The sequence below is a fragment of the Colletotrichum abscissum genome (genome assembly GCF_030869225.1).
Source record: "Colletotrichum abscissum strain IMI 504890 chromosome Unknown Scaffold_19.1, whole genome shotgun sequence".
NCBI classification, from domain to species: Eukaryota; Fungi; Ascomycota; class Sordariomycetes; order Glomerellales; family Glomerellaceae; genus Colletotrichum; species Colletotrichum abscissum.
Genome location: NW_026850087.1, coordinates 710,510 through 728,288, shown reverse-complemented (window position 1 = coordinate 728,288; position 17,779 = coordinate 710,510). Strand labels below are relative to the sequence as shown.

Here is a 17,779-nt window from a genome sequence, read left to right as displayed (position 1 = left end):
AATGGAGATGGGCAAAATGGGGTTGTTGTTTATGGATGCGGTTGACGTTCTCGAAACCAAACAACAAAGGGGCATCGCAGGTTGTCCCGTGCACCAGCAGCGCCCAGCAAGCCCCAGCCCGGGCGACCATTGGCTGGGGGTTCCGCTCCTGCGGTGTTGCGGGACGCTAAGAAAGACCGCGCTAGGTCCTTATCCGCTTATCGTGAGAGGGCCCTGAGCAGTGAGGTGAGGGGCGGCCACGGGGCCCGGACCCTTACCCCTGCAGCCGCGGGGGAGGCACGTTCCCACCCAAGCAGCTAAGCACCTGAGGTACGTCCCCCGATCGGGAGCTACAGTTGCCTGTCATGCTGCACCTTACGGCGTATGGAACAGGGTCCTCCGTCAAGATGATGTGGACTCGTGGAATTCCTGTTTTCCTTCCCTCGTCCACCTCGGACATAAAGGGAGGAGCGTTTCCTGTTTCTATGCAACCTCTCGAAAACGAGATCGTAATGTTAATTATGTGAGAAACACTGGCGTGTAGTACAACCAGCATCCGCTTCCGCATGCAGCTACTTATCTTACCTCAGGCGTTGAAACTCGAGCAAAGTACGGATACCTGCGTCCCATTACAGTGATCGAAACCACCACTACCTCACGCTAGTTGGCTAAGGTAGGTACTCACGAAACCAAGGTACTCGGTAGCTCCAACAGGTACCCTACCTCACTTCAAACTATCCGGATCCGTAGGGCACATCATCTCGAGCTACTGCGTCCCTCAAAAACCCCCCTCGCGGGTCGCTCTCTCCCAGATGGTCCTCCCACCAAACACCACGCCCAACCCTGATCCCATCGCCATCTTCCTCCCAGCCATGTCATCCGCCGTCCCAGAATCAACACCAACCTCCGAGGCACCGGGCCCGGCCCCGGCGCCCCCAGCCGCCACCCCGCTCCCCGCCCACCTCAAATCATCATCAGATCAGCAACCGCTAGCCCCCGCCGCCGGCGCCGCCAGCAATCACCCCCGTCCCGTCCCGGACTTTGCCCTCCCCAAGCTCCGCCTCGAGATCCGCGACCTCAACGACCCGGCCGCAGCCCATTTCCTCTCCGCCGTGAACGCCAGCACCGCCCTCGCGACCGCCGTCCGCTCCGTCCTCACCCTCCTCTACGAGTCCCCCTCCAACCACACAACCCACGTCCCGCCAACCCGCTCCGTCACCCTCATCCTCCGCCCCATGGGCGGCGTCGCCTACACCACGGGCTCCGACCTCGACGACGACCACAAGGAGATCCACTTCTCCATGTCCTACATCGCCGGCATCCCCGCCGACCGCCGCACCGCCGAGATCATGGGCGTCCTCACCCACGAAATGGTCCACTGCTTCCAGTATAACGCCCACGGAACCTGCCCGGGCGGCCTGATCGAGGGCATCGCTGACTGGGTCCGCCTCAACGCCGACCTGAGCCCGCCTCACTGGAAGCGCGACGCCACCGGGAACTGGGACGGCGGGTACCAGCACACGGGCTACTTCCTCGACTATCTCGAGGGCCGCTTCGGCAAGGGCACCGTCAGGAGGATCAACGAGAAGCTTCGTACCCAGCGCTACAAGGAGAAGGAGTTCTGGACCGAGATCGTGGGCAGGCCCGTCGAGCAGCTGTGGAAGGATTACGGCGACAAGATGAAGGAGGAAGAGGCTGTGATTGTGAACAAGGACGATATTTCGGATGATGATGTTAGATTGGGAAGGATCCGAGCTGCCGACGAGGTTCCACAGTGAAGAGCTGTTCCACTACCATACTAGCGTAGACGAGGAGATACACTTCCTGTCATTTTTGGAGTTTGTTAAACTTTGATTGCCGTGGACGCGGCGCTATGCGATGGTCTCTCAGAAGGCAGACCAACAGGGAAGACACGGGATCACGGGGAAATGCATTTAGAAACTAAAGGTTTTATTTCAAGTCATGTGCCTATCCGCCCAAAATCTATTCGTGCTCTGTTTCCCAGTCCTGTTGATCCTTTTGCGCCTTTCCCTGCTATTTCCGTCGCCGTGCTTAGCGAGCTGACTGAATCAATTGTGATATACCAAAGAAAAGTTGAAGAGAAACCGCGTTCATGCGTGGACACGGGCCTGCGCAGTTTCGCTGCGAGTCTCGCTCTCGCTGACAACGCTTCCAACCTCGGACCAGCTAGCGGGAGTCATCATACCCTCGCTCTCACTCAGCACATCGTAGTAGCGGCTGTTGTCACCAGCTCTAGACGAAGCGGCATCGTTGGCGACGTCCTCGCCGGAGCCAGCGAGGGAGGCCGAGTCGGTGGGGGTGAGTTCGCCTTCGCTAACAAGCTCGGGTTCGGACATGGGTACGGGAGGCGACATGGGAAGCGGTGAGTAAAAGTTGGAGGGGCTGGACCCTTGTGCCCAGGCTTGGATGGAGGCATAGGCTTCTTCGCGGTTCTCTTGGCCAGCAGTCATGTACTCGTCGGCACCGAGCTCGCGGTCGAGAGTCGTGGACTTTTCAGATTGGGATGAAGTTTCAGAGACGTCGACCAGAGGGGGCATTTGGGCAATGGTGGCGGCAATGTCTCGGGGGCGTTCGTCGGCGTCGCGGGTGGTGGCGCTGTAAATGTCTGACACGGCCTCGTCGTGGGCGGGGGACAGGGAGCTGGGCTCTTCCATGACTGGCAAATCTTCCTGATCGATCTGGTGTTCGTCGGCGAAAGGGTTGGCGTAAAGCGAAGCGTTGAGGCCGCGGACACCCTCGGGACGGCGTCGAATAAGCCCCTCGTCGTTGTAGGTGGTTGCGCCCGTGTTGTAAACGAAGGATCCCTTCTCGCCACTCTTGTCCTCGTGCAAAAAGTCATCGAAAGATCTGCCCCGCGCTGGGCCTGGTGGCGGCAGCTCCCGCGATCCGGATTCTTCGGCTTCGATTCTCTCCTTCTCCTTCTTGGCCAAGGCCACGGCATTCCAATACAAAATCTCCTCGCGCTGGCGGCGGCGTGTCTCGTCATCGGCGTCGACTCCAGCTTCAGCCCCTCCACGGGACTCTAGGAAACCCTGGGCGTCCTCGGGTCTGTTGAACATGGGCGGGCGGTCGTTGGGCTCGAAACCCTCGCCCAAAGAGTGTAAGGCCATGGCGATGCGTCTCCGGACATCGTTGGCATATCGCTGAAGTTCTGGTGACTCGTAGATGGCAATAGCAGCTGCAACGGCAACAGACACAGCAATAATGCCGGCTGAAGCCAGGGCACCGTTGTTAACACCAGGCATCGTCAAGCGTCGAGGCAGTCAGAGTTGTAGGGAACGAAATGGCGAGAAACGGTGAGGTAGCAGGGAGCGAAACAGGTTGGTTGCAATTTTGCAAAAAGGCAAAAAGAAACAGATGAAATAGCAACCCGAGAAACGAAACTGGCAAGCTCTAAATTGGCCACGCGCCCGAACAAGTCGGGATTGCGTGGTCCTGGAAGCCATTTGCCACAGGCCTGACCACCTCAGGCAAGCAACGTGATTCGCAAGAGCGCTGACGCGGGGTAGTGTAGGTACGTGTATCCGTAGTGTAGGCTCCGAAGGAATAGCAGAACAGCAGATCGTCGGGCGGTGTTTGGGGATGCGGGCATGGGGGGATTCGGGGGAATTTCCATCCATTGAGACGGAGGGGCTGTAGGCGGTACATGGAAGCGAGAGGCGGCGACAAGGGGGTGGTTGTACAGATGAATGTCACTGACCTTTGGCGGCAATTGGCACAGGCATTTCGAGCAACCTCTGATCAGCAGGCCAAACGCACTTTGGAAATAAAGTATTGACCAGAGGTTGTAGATGCGGAAAGAAAGAGTGTGTGAAGGAAGTACGGTATGTAGGTGAGGGAAGTGGGAGGAATCGGAGCAAAGTCAAAGGAAGCGAAGAGAAAGGGAGATGGTGTAAGTGAGAGGGTGCGTTGCGTTGCGGCAGGCTGGCGACTTAGATACCTCTCTACGACGGTACCTTTCTTACCTTTTCTCACCTTGTCTCTTCCCTTCAACGGTGCGGGTTCTCTTGGGGAATTGCGTATTCCCTTACCGCAGCTTGAGCTCCCTCTCGCCGCATATGGACCTTGGTAGGCATGCCGCAGCCGTCAGGTACCCAGAGATAGGTCGGCAGGACGGGAGGCCTTGAAAGTACCTTGACGAGCGCTCTCGGTGGCCCCGTACTACTATTCTTCCAGACCCAGTACCTCTTCTGCCCTCACAAAGTCGGATCCAGGGCTGCCGTAAAGGGGGAAGGCCAGGAACGTCCAACCAATAGCCCGCTGCTGCTTGACCATACTTGGCGGGGGATCCCTGGACGTGACTTGCGTAGGGGGCGTCCGAATGGCTTAGCACCGATAAGATGGTGACAGTTTGATTTTTGGGTTGACTTTGGTACCTAGGCCTCGTGGTCCGCCTCGCCGCGAGACAGGCATGGACACTATCGTCCGAGTCCGCGGCGTGCGGTCAAACGTCCAACGAGTCACCCACCGCTTTGCCAGAGAGCCTAGACTTAGAAGAGGGCAGAGGGGCGCCTGCGCGTGCTTGATGGGTCTTAAGTTGGTTCATGTTTGGGGGCGCCGCCGCATGGCAATCCAGGCACCCACTCACGTCGCTTGACTCCCTGAAGGACCTTGTGGATTGTGGGTTGTACTTGTTGCCACCCACCGCAAGCTTCATCACCTATTTGCTGCCAGAGCCTCCAGCTGCGCCCGGCTGGAGGAAGCATGGCGTCGTTTATTGTCTCCTAGCCAAGCTGGAGGTGAAGCCTCTAGGGTGCGGCATCCTTCCGTCGGTATTGCGAGAATGCCATCCGCGGCGCGAACATCCCGCTGGTAATTGCCGAGCGATGAGCAACCAAGCCGAGATAGCACTCTCGTGGTCGAGAACGAGACGGGCATGTCCCACAAAAAATCTGGCGGGGGTTGAGGGCCAAATCGCCCGCGTGACTCGCTAACGCAAGGTCGGTGTGCAAGCAACGGCTGTCACGATAACATGCTCCGGTACTTCATGCAATAATAGTTTGTTGAGCTGGTAGGGCGTTGGGGAGAAATCCTCGATCGATGTAGCCTTCGAGAGCCACTCTCCTCTTCTCCTCTTGATCAGACCGGTTCTGGCGCTTCGCAGCTTACAGATCGGACGTCATCCGCCATTGTAAGATGAATGCGTCGAGTTGCACGATGAGGGTTTAAGTCATTCTTCTGATGTACGTCGGTATACGTCTGGAGGAAGGCACCTTACTCTGTAATTGTTAGTGTGCTCTTACTTGAGGCTTGGTGCTGCCGCCCACCGGCTGCGGGGCGCCACTGAATCCGGACATGGGAATCCACCTTGTAGTAAGGCAGCAGGTCGGCTCCGGGAACTGTTCGGCCCCGCTCCGGCTGCAATTCCGATTTTGGTACAACCCTGTCGGCAGAGCGGCCCAACGACCCATCCGGAGGGCCAAATCAAGAGTACGAGGTCCAAGAAAACGCTTCAGTCTTGCTTGATGCAACTTGCTCGCGGCACAGCCTAGTTCCCCTGCCGACAGTTGATCAGCGACAGTTTACCATACTTCAGTGGCCGTGATCCACCGTCCTCAATCCCCCGTCCTCAATAACATGAGAAACTCGCTAAATGGTTGATTTCTATGGCTAAAAAGACACGCATACTCGTTCGCAACATACTTAGGCCAAGGATCATATTTCATAGCGCCCTGCTCGTGATATTGCAACACCTTCATGGCTCGATGTGAATGGTTTTTATGTAGATATACTCCCAATTTGCGCGTACTAGTGTACGTACTCACTGAGATTATATTTCATGGAGTACTGGCTGGAATCCCCAATCTGCTTGCTAGCGAATCTTGCCGAAGACTACACCTGAGCAGCCTCACCAAGCGAACGCCAAAGATCTCCATAGACGAAGACGCAAATAGTAACATTTTACTGGCCAAGCAAGCAAGTAGATGATTCTGGCTGCAAGGATACTGAGCTTGAGGTTTTATGTATTGAAAATATAAGACGTGACACAAATAGCATTCCAGCTGTTGGCTTTCACCATGTTGGATTCCAATGTGAGGGGCAATCACCGACTTTTGGAAGAGGTTGTAAAAGGATGGTGATTCTGGCAACCGACATTTGATAAGCTTATCTTATGAACTCAAGTAGTCGCGCTGAGGGAAAATCTGCGCCGAAAGTAAACCGAATGCTGTTTAAGGAGTTCTTCAGTTGTATATCGTCGAACAGCACTTGTGATATTAGCGTCACTCACCGCCGAGATACACCTGGGTGTCGACAACTTCATACATACCTTATATGTACGTATACTTGTGCTAGCTCTCTAGCACCATAATAGTTGCTAGATGGCCGTGAATGGGAACCCAAAAAGATCGGTATCACTCCCCGAGTTTAGCGTGACCTCCATGACAACCTCTGATGCTCGCGCTATCTGGTCGTATCTGGTCCTTAACAGGACTTGACGCTATACCCATATGTCTGTATAGATTTCTTCTTGTGCAAACCTGGAAACTGATGTAGATGCACCTTGTTCCCGCCATTAATGAAGCGAGGAGGAAGAGCATGTAGTAGAGATTCACATTCAGCGCCATCCACACTACCGAAATGATCTTACTAATTCAAGTATTCTGGCAAGGCATCGCAGGGCAACTATCTAACCACCGGTGCTTATCTACGACGGACTAAAGTTCACATCTCTCTGCTGCTAACTTTGGCTGTATTCATACCTTACTTATCCATGCTTCCCTGCAGTCAACTAGCTGTACGTTATCCTTCGCTGCTCTAGACAGCATGAACCACCAGGTGAACGTCGAGCTGGGAACCATTCGGGCGTGTGGTAGTATAACAACGAACCGTGGTACTTCGGAAGACACCGCAGAAATCTAAAAACGCTTGTTTGCTTGTAAGTATTCGTGATGTTTGAGGTAAGGTATCAACGACTGACAAAACCCCATGCGGGTCCACCACATGCGATTATCGTGAACCCACCAAAACTTCAAAAACATACAACACCAGGTATTCGCTGGTCGTCACCGACCCAACTACTAATCCGGCCCTCATTGGCTTATCTATGGGAGAGCGGACGGGATCCCGAGTTTTCCAATGGGTATGGTCGTATGTGATGATTTGAATCGAGGGAAGCACCTATATCGCGAGATTGGGGAAGGTTGAAATGGATGTTTTTCTTGATTAACACAAAGAGATGGCCGTAAGAAGTGAGTTTTTCTTAGGATGGAAGCTAGCTTATGTCCCAACTGGAACGTAGGCCTTTCGTGTAGAGTCGACAATTGCTCGATTGTCCGCTTTGTCGAAGCCTGTCGTATTATCATTCATCTTTCTACTAACGAAACATAGACCCGTAAGACTTGCATACGCGTTTGGCGGCCGAAAATATAGAATTTCAAGAATCAAACAGTTGGATCTCGTATTACATTTCAAGAGCTTTCATCATCCCAGCAAGTAATACTCGCCAGCTTGGAGGGGGGTTCGCCACAGGAGTGATATGTCACCCACTGAACCCCCTCAAAGGCCGACGGCGCCCTCAAATCCTCTCGCATGGCTAATGGGATTCGGAAAACAATCTCTCAAGTCAGAAATTCGTCTCCGTGGCATATTGTACTCGGCAGCTAACTGATGGCACTGTCTAGTATCCGACCCCCTAGCTACTAAGAAGCAGACGAGCACTGGTGAGAGTAGAAGAGCTACCAATCTTCATCTTAGACTCGTCCGCCGGACCACGGCATTATCCAGCAACCGGACGGTCCACGACGATGGAAACCACGGATTTGTAGAACACCGTCCATACTAGGCCGTAAGGACTGGCAAATCACGAAGTCGGCGGTCAAGCAAGACCGACCCCGACAGACATAGGAATAAGTCGGCCAATTTTTTCTTTCGTTTGCCGCACTACGTTGTCCACCGGTTCTCGGGACCGACTCGGTGCTCTTCGGTGAGGTACGCTTACTTGAGAGCAGCGGGGGCTCTCCGAATCACGAATTCGCCGCTCAGACGTGGAGCTAATGTAGCCCTACACGATACAATGTACAACATGGCCGCCCACGGCTCTAGCGGGCTCGAGACTAGCGGGATGAAGAAAATGCTTGTATCATGGCCAACCGGTGGCGTGAGATGACTGTTGCTCAGGAGCAGGCGACAAACATCGACCCCAAGGAGTCTGGTGGAGCTGTGTTCTAGAGGAAGCCGTCGACACACCGTCTGGATCAGGGTCCGCCGGACGAGATCCACCGAGTCAACGTGGGATCAAATTATATGCCCTTCTCAATAATCTCATCCATGCATTGCATGTAGAACTTTCGTGATCGGGTCGGGATTCGCTCTCGCTGACTTTAGTCTCCGGAAGTGCCGGATGTTAGGCTACCCGCGGGAAAGCGTCTTTTTGATGGGTTTGACGGATCTGGTCAGTGACGATGTACACAGTATGCAATTTAGAGTGAGGTATAGTGAAGAACAAGTTCATTGCCCATCTACTTCCCGAAGAAATAAGCAAAGAAGACAAAATTGTCAGCTGCGAGCTGCTCTATACGCCAATATTTTCCAAACCTCCGTGCAGATCCTGCTTTCGCCCTTCGCCCTTTCGCTCCAATGCACACCGGCGTGTTGCCATATACGTGCTTCGAGTAATTTCTCACGCACACCGGAGTTGACGGATAGCATGCCCCCGAGTATTGGTTGTGGAGTTGAATATCTTTGCCGTCGGCTCCGATCAGAGGTCGCACGTTGGTCCTCAAGGGGTTTCCTATTCCTCCACATGTCGTGCCTATGTAACGCCGTGATTGCGCCGTTCAAACAAGTGGTGGGCTTTCATCACCCTATCCCGTCACCGTATTTGACCGCGCCGTCTTCGAGATTTTTCTTTCCCTGCCCGACTTTCTTAGTTGAGATAGTTTTAAGGCCTTCTTCTAGTGGGAGCTGCTGGTGGTCGAAGCAGATGATGAGCTGGTCTGTGAGTCGGTAGAGTTTGTCCTCGTCGCCTTCGTGCGCTCGCTTGGGGACCGTATTAGTGCGAAATGTCAGAGATCGAGCACGGTTGCTTCACTCACTACGTAGAGCGGTCCTGTAGATGACACTCATACTTGGCACTGCCAGTCTTGAACTGGAAACGGATGCCCTTGTTCTCCAGTACGGTCTGGAGTTGACCCTTCTGAGCGTCGGCGGAAGGCATGTTGAAGTTTGCGGAAGAGGATGCTCGAGGGTGTTAAGTTGCGGTTGTCCTTGAAATGTTACGAATGGTGTAAAACGATTGTCGGTAGACAAAGTCAGCAAGATACTGTTCGGAGAGAGATAATGGAGGCAAAATGAAGGGAGCAGCAGCTTGTTTATATATTACAGAGCAAGGGCTTTCGCAACACTAATACGGCTGCCGACTTCTCCAAAATCGTTGGCCACCCGCTTAGACTCGCAACAGACCTGCGCGGAAGAAAAGGCCCCAGCACTGGCGAACCCCAAGGTTCGCCGATTCGGGGACGAGGACTACATATTACATGGAAGTGGTCCACTCCGCAAAGATCCACTGCTAAGGCAAGGAGGGCAAGGGAAGCCGATATGAGCGATATTCGAATTTGAGTTGGAGACTGGGAATGGCCGTCAACCCCGAGTTTAATCGAGAGATAGTAGGCATTCGTTCATTTAGCCTGCATGGTGACCCATATTGCTTCGCTTACGGACCACTCGGTCACAGTGTATCCCAATGCTCATCTACATGCTCAGGTACCAAGCACCAACATGGGGTCTTAGTCTTGAAAGGACCTAGACTAGATTCCGGAGTATTGTTTCTGCCCCCCATCCCATCGATTCGTAGTAGGGTTCTTGGGCACGCGACATCCTGTATCCGGTACGATGGTATTCAAGGACCCCATTAGGATCGACACTCGGTTTTACAACACCAAGAGGTATTACTCGGGCAAAGTCCTACTTCGAACCAATTGCTGACTACCATCTCTGCGCGTGATGTACAATACACCGCTGGGGCTTTCTTCCTGGGGCAGCTAGAGATGACCGACCCCTTTCTCGGTTATCCCATTCGCATTCCGTGAAAGCTCTACAATCACTTGTCTTCAGCTTGCCCTCTGTATCGTAACACGGCAGTACCCGTGACTTAACCCTTACAGCTTCTCTTGACTTTCATACTCGTACACGTCCAACAGTTGATTACAAGTCGTCACTCTCCAAGCTTACGTTTCCCTTCCTTCTGAGTGCGACAAAGTACGCCTCTTTCGAGTCCTGTGAACGAGTCAGCGTATTCCCATACACAATGTGGCTCTCTGTCCCTACACTGCGAGATGACTCTGGCTTCTCTCGAAAAACCTTTGCAAACAAGGTCTTTAGCTTCTTTTCAAACTCTCTGTCCTCGGAGCCTTGATAGAACTTGCAGACAAAATGCCCGCCGTTCTTGAGTGTGTCATTGGCGAACTGCAGTGCCGCTCCGCATAGATCCTTGGTTTCTCACCTCAGTAACTTGATAGACAGCAGCAGGGAAGAGAAAGATACGTACCATACTCCCAGCGTGGTCTCGGAATGCCATGCCGCTCGTGTTCATCATCCTATGATAGGGATTACTAAGACTGTTCACGCCGAATCCACTGGTCTGGTCCCAAGGTGCTGACATGTCACTCAACACAATCTGGTCCTTACGTCAGTCTGCAACGTCCTAAAAGATCTTGATGAAGGGGGAATAACGGGAAAGACTCACATCCACCAATCGACCTTTCTTAGCTTCCGATCCATCCTTGGCGGTACTTGAAGTTTCGGACGCTGCTCTCTCCATGTCGATGTAGCTCGGTTTTTCCTCAATGACTGTAGCCTCGCTATCCGCAGGTGATTCTTCTTCGTCGTTCTCTTGTTCTTCATCTTCTTCTGCTGGCAGTGAGTTCCGCTTGCGGTGCCTGGCTCGCTCGAGATAGTCCTTCACCATGCCCTGGACGTCGGGTGAAAGGAAGTTGCCTTGGATTGTTGAGACGCCCTTGGGTGGCTGTGCGGGTATGATGTCGATGCCCAGGATCTGGCCATTTGGCTTCGTGCGCTCGACAGCAACCTGTTTAGCGATGTTACACGTACTCTCCCCTGACGCGCGACTCTCCGTTCATCTAAGAAGTCTTCTTAAAACCCGACGTACCTGAGACCAACTTCCTGGAGCATACCCCTTCATCGCTTTCTCAGCCTCATTGCCTCAATGACTCTTGAAAGGGACATCAAGCTACTCTCGGAGACTCACCAGATCTACTACCGTCTGGCCTTTGCGAAATATCTTGTATTTGGCATCCATCTACAATCTTCGTTACCATTTTTTGCCCTTGATTGACTTCATAACAAGATTTGATGGTTTCGTACCTCTAGGAGCTTGAACGCAGCCCGACTCTTGAGCCCCTGCACCTTGGCCTCGCGGGCGAAAAAGTCTTTACCCTGCCTCATCTTCCACCGCGAGTTGGAAGAAGATGCGCGCGTCTGCAAAGTCTCAGGAAAGCTTTTTTGACATTGCTTACATGTTGTGAATATGCTGGAAGAGGGTCGGCGCAAGGCAGCGCTCCACAGAGGGCGATATGCTGCTTCTGACATTGTGCGGATGTGTTGTGACAATGGTGGTTAGGATGAGGTTGGGCGTCGTCTTCTCAGTTCTCATATGACACGTCAAGACTATTGATAAGAGTCGGCAGATTTGACCACGCTTGAGCGTTCAAAGCCGCTATGTCGCTCGATGCTCATGAAATGAACGATGAGAGACGTTGAAGGGAAGCTTCTGCAATGGAAGGTGAGCTGAGAGACTTTATTGGCCCAAGCTTCTCGGATGCGACTAGGGGTAAGACTCTAAGGCGACCTCAGGTTTTGACAAGGTATTGGCTTCACTTCTTTCCGCGTCCAACATCTCCTTAGGCACAACTGAAAGCCCTCGGAGCGCTTAATTACACGGATACTTGCAACAAAAATCATTCATCAGGACGCAAAATTCTGGCAAAATGGCAACCGCATGCGGTCTCTTAATTGGGGGCTTAGAAAACCCTACGTTATCTTTACATAAACCTCACCGACTAGCCAACCCTGAACGTAAAAACAACCGACCGAAAACGCCGCCGATGCATTGTCCCTTTTGACTCCTCCCGTTGAGCTGAAATTCCAAGGAAAAGCATTCTTCGCTTGAAAGCACAATTATTCAAAGCCGATCACGCCAGGAAGCTGGCACCGACTCCCCTTCTGTCCTTCTTGAGCGGCGAGAATGACTTCTTGCCAAAAGCGCCAGCGTTCCTCACCATGCTAAGATGAGTCTTGCCGAGAGCTCTGCCGGCACCCATACCAACCTTGCCAGGCCGCTTGGTAGCAGCGGGAGGCGCTTCGCCGTCGTCATCATCGAAGAGTGTTGCAGTTTCACCGCCCAACTTGCGCTTCTTCTTCTTGACTTCTTGTTCGCCCTTGCTAGCAGCGGGAACCTTTGCGGGAGCCAGATTCTCTGGCTCGTCAGAGTGAGGCTCCTCCAGCACCTGCTCAAGAGGAGCACTTGACGGAATGTGAGGTTTGTCAGCCGCAGCCGAGACCCCCTGCACAGGCATATTTGGCGATGTTTCCGTCAAGGCCTTCTTTGGTCGGCCACGGGGCTTCTTTGCTTCACCATCATTCTTGGATTTCGGCTTTGCTTTCGTTGTCTTGGTGGGGGCAGGCTTATCCGCGGATTCTTCCTGCTCTTCAACCTCCTCCAGCTGTTCTGGCGCATCTGCAATCTCGACCTCGGTCCTAGTATCGATCTCGACCTCTTGGGAATGAGACTGGTGGGACAGAGGGATATAGCTGACATCAGCTTCCTCGTCCTCTTCGGCGACGGCATCCTCGACATTGAGCGTCTTGGACTTGGCCAAGAAAGGAGTAATGGAGAACAGTGACTTCTCACCCAACATCGTCTGCTCAAGACCCTTCTTCTTAGCAGGGCGCCTGCCGCGAGTGATGTCTTCTGGCGTGCCAAGGCTCATGTCGTTCATGGTGACCTCTTCAACTCTTCGCTTCTTGCCGGCCTGCGCCTTTGCGCCTCCGGCACGCGCAGAAAGCTGTGCACTCGGTATCACTGCTGGTCGAGCTCCCAACTCCGCACGAACGGCCTTCAACTCATCCTGAGCGTTGCGCAACTTGGACTTGACCGTGTCTAGGCGCTGTTCGAGCATCTCATTTTGCGTTTGGGCCTCAGATAGAGCCATCTCATGCTCTTTTCGTAGCCTCTCCCGCTCCCGCCTCTCGACTGAAAGCACCTTCTCCATCTCTTGGATCTTCTGAGCCAACTCGCGTTCCGCCTTCTTGGTCTCTTGTCCAGCCTTTGCGGCTGAGACGGCAGCCTCAAGCTCTTCCTGCAATTGTTCCTTTTCACGCTTCTCCGTCGTCAGCTTCTTCTCGACGTCCTTGAGCCTGCGCCGCAAATCGTCTTCGGTCGATTTGTCGCCTTCCGCTTGTGCCGTCTGCTGTTCCCGTGCTCGTTTTTCGGCAGCCAATTCTACTTCAGCCATATTCAGCTGACGCTCTAACTCCAATTTCTCGGCGATGACATTTTGCTGGTGGGCGACTTGCGACCGTAGATGCTCCAGTTCAGGTTTCATGGCGTTCACCTCCCGAGAGAGGGCAAGCTTCTCTGCAAGGACTTTCGTAGAATCTTGAGACAGGCTGTTGAGGGATTCGAGTTCGGCCTGGCACATTCGAGGTTAGGATAGTTCGTCGGGTGTTTCCGAATCGGCGTTCACACCAACCTTGATGTGACCAAATTCCCTCTTCTGAGCCTTAAGCTGTGTGTCCTGATCGCGATTTGTCGCCTTTAATGATTCCAAGTCACTGCACGTTTGGTCGAACTTTTCGGACAACTGGTTGACTTGCGCTTCCCTTTCGGCAAGCTGCTCGCGTAATGTCGCGTTCTCATCGAGAAGAACTTGTTTGGTGACCTTCTGTCTTCGCGTGTCTTCCTCCTTGACGATGAGTTGTGCTTTGTGGATGTGTTGCTGGTGTTTCATCTCGAGCTCATGAGCCGCAGCGGCCTTCTGTGTGAGAAGTTAGAGACATACCATTATTTGCTGTCCGACTACTAGACTTACCTCTTCCGAGTCCATGTTCCTAGTCTTGCAAGGCATAATGGCGGTGTTGTGCAGTTGCTTCTGCGCTGGAAGCGCGTTGACGCGTTGGATTCGGAGGCCCCTAAAGAGGTGTTGTGTCGCTTGAAGCTACGGCGTTATGGTTCAGAAGTCTTCTTTCACCACAATGCGCGATAGTGGAGATGCCCGCGCGTAAATCGATTGAGGTTCGCGATGTCGATGTTGAGATGGTGGTGTGTTTGGGTTGATTTTGAAATGGAGTACCAATGGGCAAGGTAAACATGGTTCCCAAAGCAGTTAGTTCATCGACGCTCCCCCCCCCCCCCCCCCGGCTCCAGGCAGACTGTCTCCACAGTTTCTGAACTACGTAGTATGTACTCCGTACGCTGATGTCTCGGTCAACGGTTTGACGGTTCAGGGTGACATAACACTGGGATAGTTCAGGGTACCTGCTTCCCCTAGGAAGAACCAAAATCCGAATCCGAGCGAGCTACCCCCGACAGCCCCGATCGTGCTTTCCTTCCACACCCCAATCGAGGTACCTTACCGTACCTTTCGTACTTAAGCCAAAACAGGAACGATACGTACACAACCTTGAGACTTGACCCACTTCTCTGTGGGTTGTCTGCCGCTGTTGAGAGCTGTCCAGTTCGAGCTGTTGAAGTTCAGTGTGTGGCATCTCGACGACACTCGCGGCGCGCACCAGTTCGTTACGCCAGCCCGACTTCAATATCACCAGCAACGGCCAATTGGCCACATCCTCAACCTTTCGATCGCCTCCCAAGCTATTGTTGCGTCTGAATCACCGACGCATCCCTAAAAATGCACTTCCTTCGCTCCCTCCTAGCGGGAACCTTTCTCGCTGCCGGCGCCTTCGCAGCCAAGAAGACCCCCGAAGAACGATTCAACGATTTCCACGCAAAGGCCCTTACCTCGTCTCCGATCAAGCTCGCCGATACCAGCTACAAGTCTTTGACTTCTGCTCCCCGCGATTACACCGTTGCAGTACTCCTGACCGCTCTCGAGAATCGATTTGGTTGCCAATTGTGCCGCGAGTTCCAGCCGGAATGGGATCTTCTGGGCAAGACCTGGACCAAGGGTGACAAGAAGGGCGAGTCGCGCCTTCTCTTCGGTACTCTCGATTTCTCTGATGGCCGCGAGGTCTTCATGTCGGTAGGAAAACCCAGCCCGGAACCAGGTGACAATGGACTCGGCCAAGAACTAATACGATCACTACCAGCTCGGCCTCCAAACCGCCCCCGTCCTGCTCCTGTTCCAGCCCACCATCGGTCCTCACGCTGTTGCTGCTGTCGATCCTCTGCAATACGACTTTACCAGCGGGTAAGCTATCTGTCTCAAGAACGGAGTACCTCGTAGAATAAGCTAACGACTTAAAACAGACCTCAGTCTGCTGAACAGGTTCATGCCTGGCTGTCGAGACACCTTACTGACCGACCCCACCCTCCGGTGAAGCGCCCGATCAACTGGATGCGATGGATTTCTAGCATCACCATTGTCCTTGGTCTTGGCACTGTCCTCGTTACTGCCTCGCCTTACATCCTTCCCGTCATTCAGAACCGCAACTTGTGGGCCGCTATCAGTCTCATTGCCATCCTGCTCTTCACCAGTGGCCACATGTTCAACCATATCCGCAAAGTTCCCTATGTTGCTGGAGATGGCCGGGGTGGTATCAGCTACTTTGCCGGTGGCTTCCAGAACCAGTTCGGTTTGGAGACCCAGATCGTAGCTGCTATCTGTTTGTTTACCCCCCCCCTTCACGTCAAGTCTAAAAGCTAATCAAAAGTAGACGGTGTCTTGGCTTTCTGTGCCATCTCTCTCACCGTTAAGGTGCCTCGTATTGGCGACAACAAGAGACAGCAGGTTGCTGTTCTGGCCTGGGGTGGTGTTCTGTTCATCATGTACAGCTTCCTTCTCAGCGTTTTCCGCATCAAGAACGGTGGCTACCCGTTCTCTCTGCCTCCTTTCATGTAAGGATGCTATTTGACAAGCCGGCACTATCGGAAAGAACGACCTGCGCTAGCAACTTCTCGTCTGGCTTCGAGTTGTTCGCCATCGCTGTTCGCTAGGATAGCCATACCTTGGCAGTGGCCAAGAGCCCCGGTGTCACCATTGACACAAATGTAACATAGCGGAAAGAAGTCACCAGAAACCCATAGAGGGGGTGATTGGACGTGGTAAAATGACGTTCCACGAATTGAACTACAAAAGCATCGTAACGCATTTTTCAACCTCTGTTGGGATTCGTTCACTGTAGTTTCGTTGAGCAAGGCACAAGGGAATGGCTTATGCCCTATCCGCAAGTCCCCCTTTGATCGCAATGTGCTTGTGTCTCGCGCTGCTTTGACATTTATACCAGACCACGAGTCGACTCTATCTTTGCATTAGACCTAGGTGATTGGTCTATATTTATTGAGCTCCTTCTCAGTCGCCTCTAGAAACCATGTTCACACGCCCAATGCCTCTTTTATCCCTCTATCGGGATGCTGCCTCAAGATCAACTAGGTTGTTGTCTCGAACTTCCAATTTTACAGTATATTGCGTGAATAGTATGAAGCTCCGAACTATCAAGCAACCTCAGATTGGGTTAAACGAGGTTCACGGGGCTACGACGCATGGCCTTCACTTATCCAGGTGACTCTTCGGGCAGATTGATAAGCACCGAATTCTTTATTGCTTGTCATGCTGACAGTTGTCTCCTGCCTAACGAGGTTGAGCCCGGGGCCGCATGGCAGCATTTAATATCAATGAATTGTCGCACCATTCTAACTTCGGAGGCGAATAGAGGAGGTTTCATCCGGCGGCATCTCACCAATTTACAGTTGAAGTAGCCAAGCCGTGAAGCCAGGATCGGAGTTTTTAGCCGGCCAAGGAGAAATTAAGCACTCAGCACGAGGATTGTCCCCCCGCTGATCTGGGGTTGTTGCCGGCTAAAGTGATGACTACCACCCTAGCTCGTAACACTTTATTTTGTCCTCGGGAACTCTAGAGGAACGAATCAATTTAGTTAGGATTGGTCATTAGCCACCTCGTCTGCTTGGGGTAATACTGTTTTGACTGGAGGCTCTGGGGTGTCTGAAATAATTAGACTCGCCGTATGGCACTGCAATTCTTGGGGCAACATCGATTTCGAATATGCGTACTAGGTCTGCTTCAATTTTCTTTCACTTTCATGTGTTTTTGCTATATAACACGTACTCAAAAACAAGGTGATGGGGATAGGTTAAAACAACTGGAAAAGGTAAGTGAACTGCAAGGTTTACTAGAGCATTCAAATCTCTGCACCTACTGCTCGCCATTGTAAAACAATTACGCCGGGAGTACTGGATATCTTACGATATCCGGTTAAGACGGCCCGTCCTCGAGGAAATCTGCCAAGTTGGATGGCACCATCACTCGTCCACGTCTGGGGTAATTGTGCAGAATAGGTGATGTGCTCTCGAATGGTCGAAGCGGAGGTTGGTTTGACGAGGTAACATTTTCTATTATTGCAAATACCACAATGTTCTGGGTGCTCTAACCATGATACTAGACTCGTAGGCCAATCATTCTTGATTATTAGATGAAGTTGTTAATCTGGCGGTGATCTTTGCATCGAGAACCCTTGATCGTGAGGTGCTTTGGTGGGCACCGCGTAACATGAGTTTTGTCTGATTGCAGTCGTGACAGAGCCCATCACCTTGCCCATGGGAACCGCTCCCTTGGCTGGACATTTT

The 17,779-nt window shown here is 52.8% G+C and overlaps 7 protein-coding genes across 7 annotated transcripts; 3 read left to right on the top strand and 4 right to left on the bottom strand.

Moving 5' to 3' along the window:
- Window positions 1-791: 791 nt before the first annotated feature.
- On the top strand, window positions 792-1,757 carry CABS01_08537 (plant Basic Secretory protein; the record flags this gene model as incomplete). The annotated part of the gene is made up of 1 exon (XM_060541896.1): window positions 792-1,757. One exon carries the CDS (start codon window positions 792-794, stop codon window positions 1,755-1,757), a length of 966 nt encoding a protein of 321 aa, XP_060402053.1.
- Window positions 1,758-2,090: 333 nt separating this feature from the next.
- CABS01_08536 (uncharacterized protein) lies at window positions 2,091-3,245 on the bottom strand (the record flags this gene model as incomplete). The annotated part of the gene is made up of 1 exon (XM_060541895.1): window positions 2,091-3,245. One exon carries the CDS (start codon window positions 3,243-3,245, stop codon window positions 2,091-2,093), a length of 1,155 nt encoding a protein of 384 aa, XP_060402052.1.
- Window positions 3,246-6,765: 3,520 nt separating this feature from the next.
- On the top strand, window positions 6,766-7,097 carry CABS01_08535 (uncharacterized protein; the record flags this gene model as incomplete). The annotated part of the gene is made up of 2 exons (XM_060541894.1): window positions 6,766-6,857; window positions 6,920-7,097. The coding sequence occupies 2 exons, from the start codon at window positions 6,766-6,768 to the stop codon at window positions 7,095-7,097; spliced, it is 270 nt and encodes an 89-aa protein (XP_060402051.1).
- A 1,797-nt stretch (window positions 7,098-8,894) lies between these two features.
- On the bottom strand, window positions 8,895-9,157 carry CABS01_08534 (uncharacterized protein; the record flags this gene model as incomplete). The annotated part of the gene is made up of 2 exons (XM_060541893.1): window positions 8,895-8,979; window positions 9,036-9,157. The coding sequence occupies 2 exons, from the start codon at window positions 9,155-9,157 to the stop codon at window positions 8,895-8,897; spliced, it is 207 nt and encodes a 68-aa protein (XP_060402050.1).
- A 986-nt stretch (window positions 9,158-10,143) lies between these two features.
- On the bottom strand, window positions 10,144-11,547 carry CABS01_08533 (FtsJ-like methyltransferase; the record flags this gene model as incomplete). Its single annotated transcript, XM_060541892.1, has 6 exons — window positions 10,144-10,215; window positions 10,267-10,428; window positions 10,487-10,615; window positions 10,685-11,026; window positions 11,207-11,257; window positions 11,323-11,547. The coding sequence occupies 6 exons, from the start codon at window positions 11,545-11,547 to the stop codon at window positions 10,144-10,146; spliced, it is 981 nt and encodes a 326-aa protein (XP_060402049.1).
- Window positions 11,548-12,149: 602 nt separating this feature from the next.
- CABS01_08532 (uncharacterized protein) lies at window positions 12,150-14,084 on the bottom strand (the record flags this gene model as incomplete). Its single annotated transcript, XM_060541891.1, has 3 exons — window positions 12,150-13,649; window positions 13,710-13,994; window positions 14,049-14,084. 3 exons carry the CDS (start codon window positions 14,082-14,084, stop codon window positions 12,150-12,152), a joined length of 1,821 nt encoding a protein of 606 aa, XP_060402048.1.
- A 783-nt stretch (window positions 14,085-14,867) lies between these two features.
- On the top strand, window positions 14,868-16,037 carry CABS01_08531 (OST3/OST6 family protein; the record flags this gene model as incomplete). Its single annotated transcript, XM_060541890.1, has 4 exons — window positions 14,868-15,218; window positions 15,286-15,386; window positions 15,446-15,801; window positions 15,853-16,037. The coding sequence occupies 4 exons, from the start codon at window positions 14,868-14,870 to the stop codon at window positions 16,035-16,037; spliced, it is 993 nt and encodes a 330-aa protein (XP_060402047.1).
- Window positions 16,038-17,779: the final 1,742 nt, after the last annotated feature.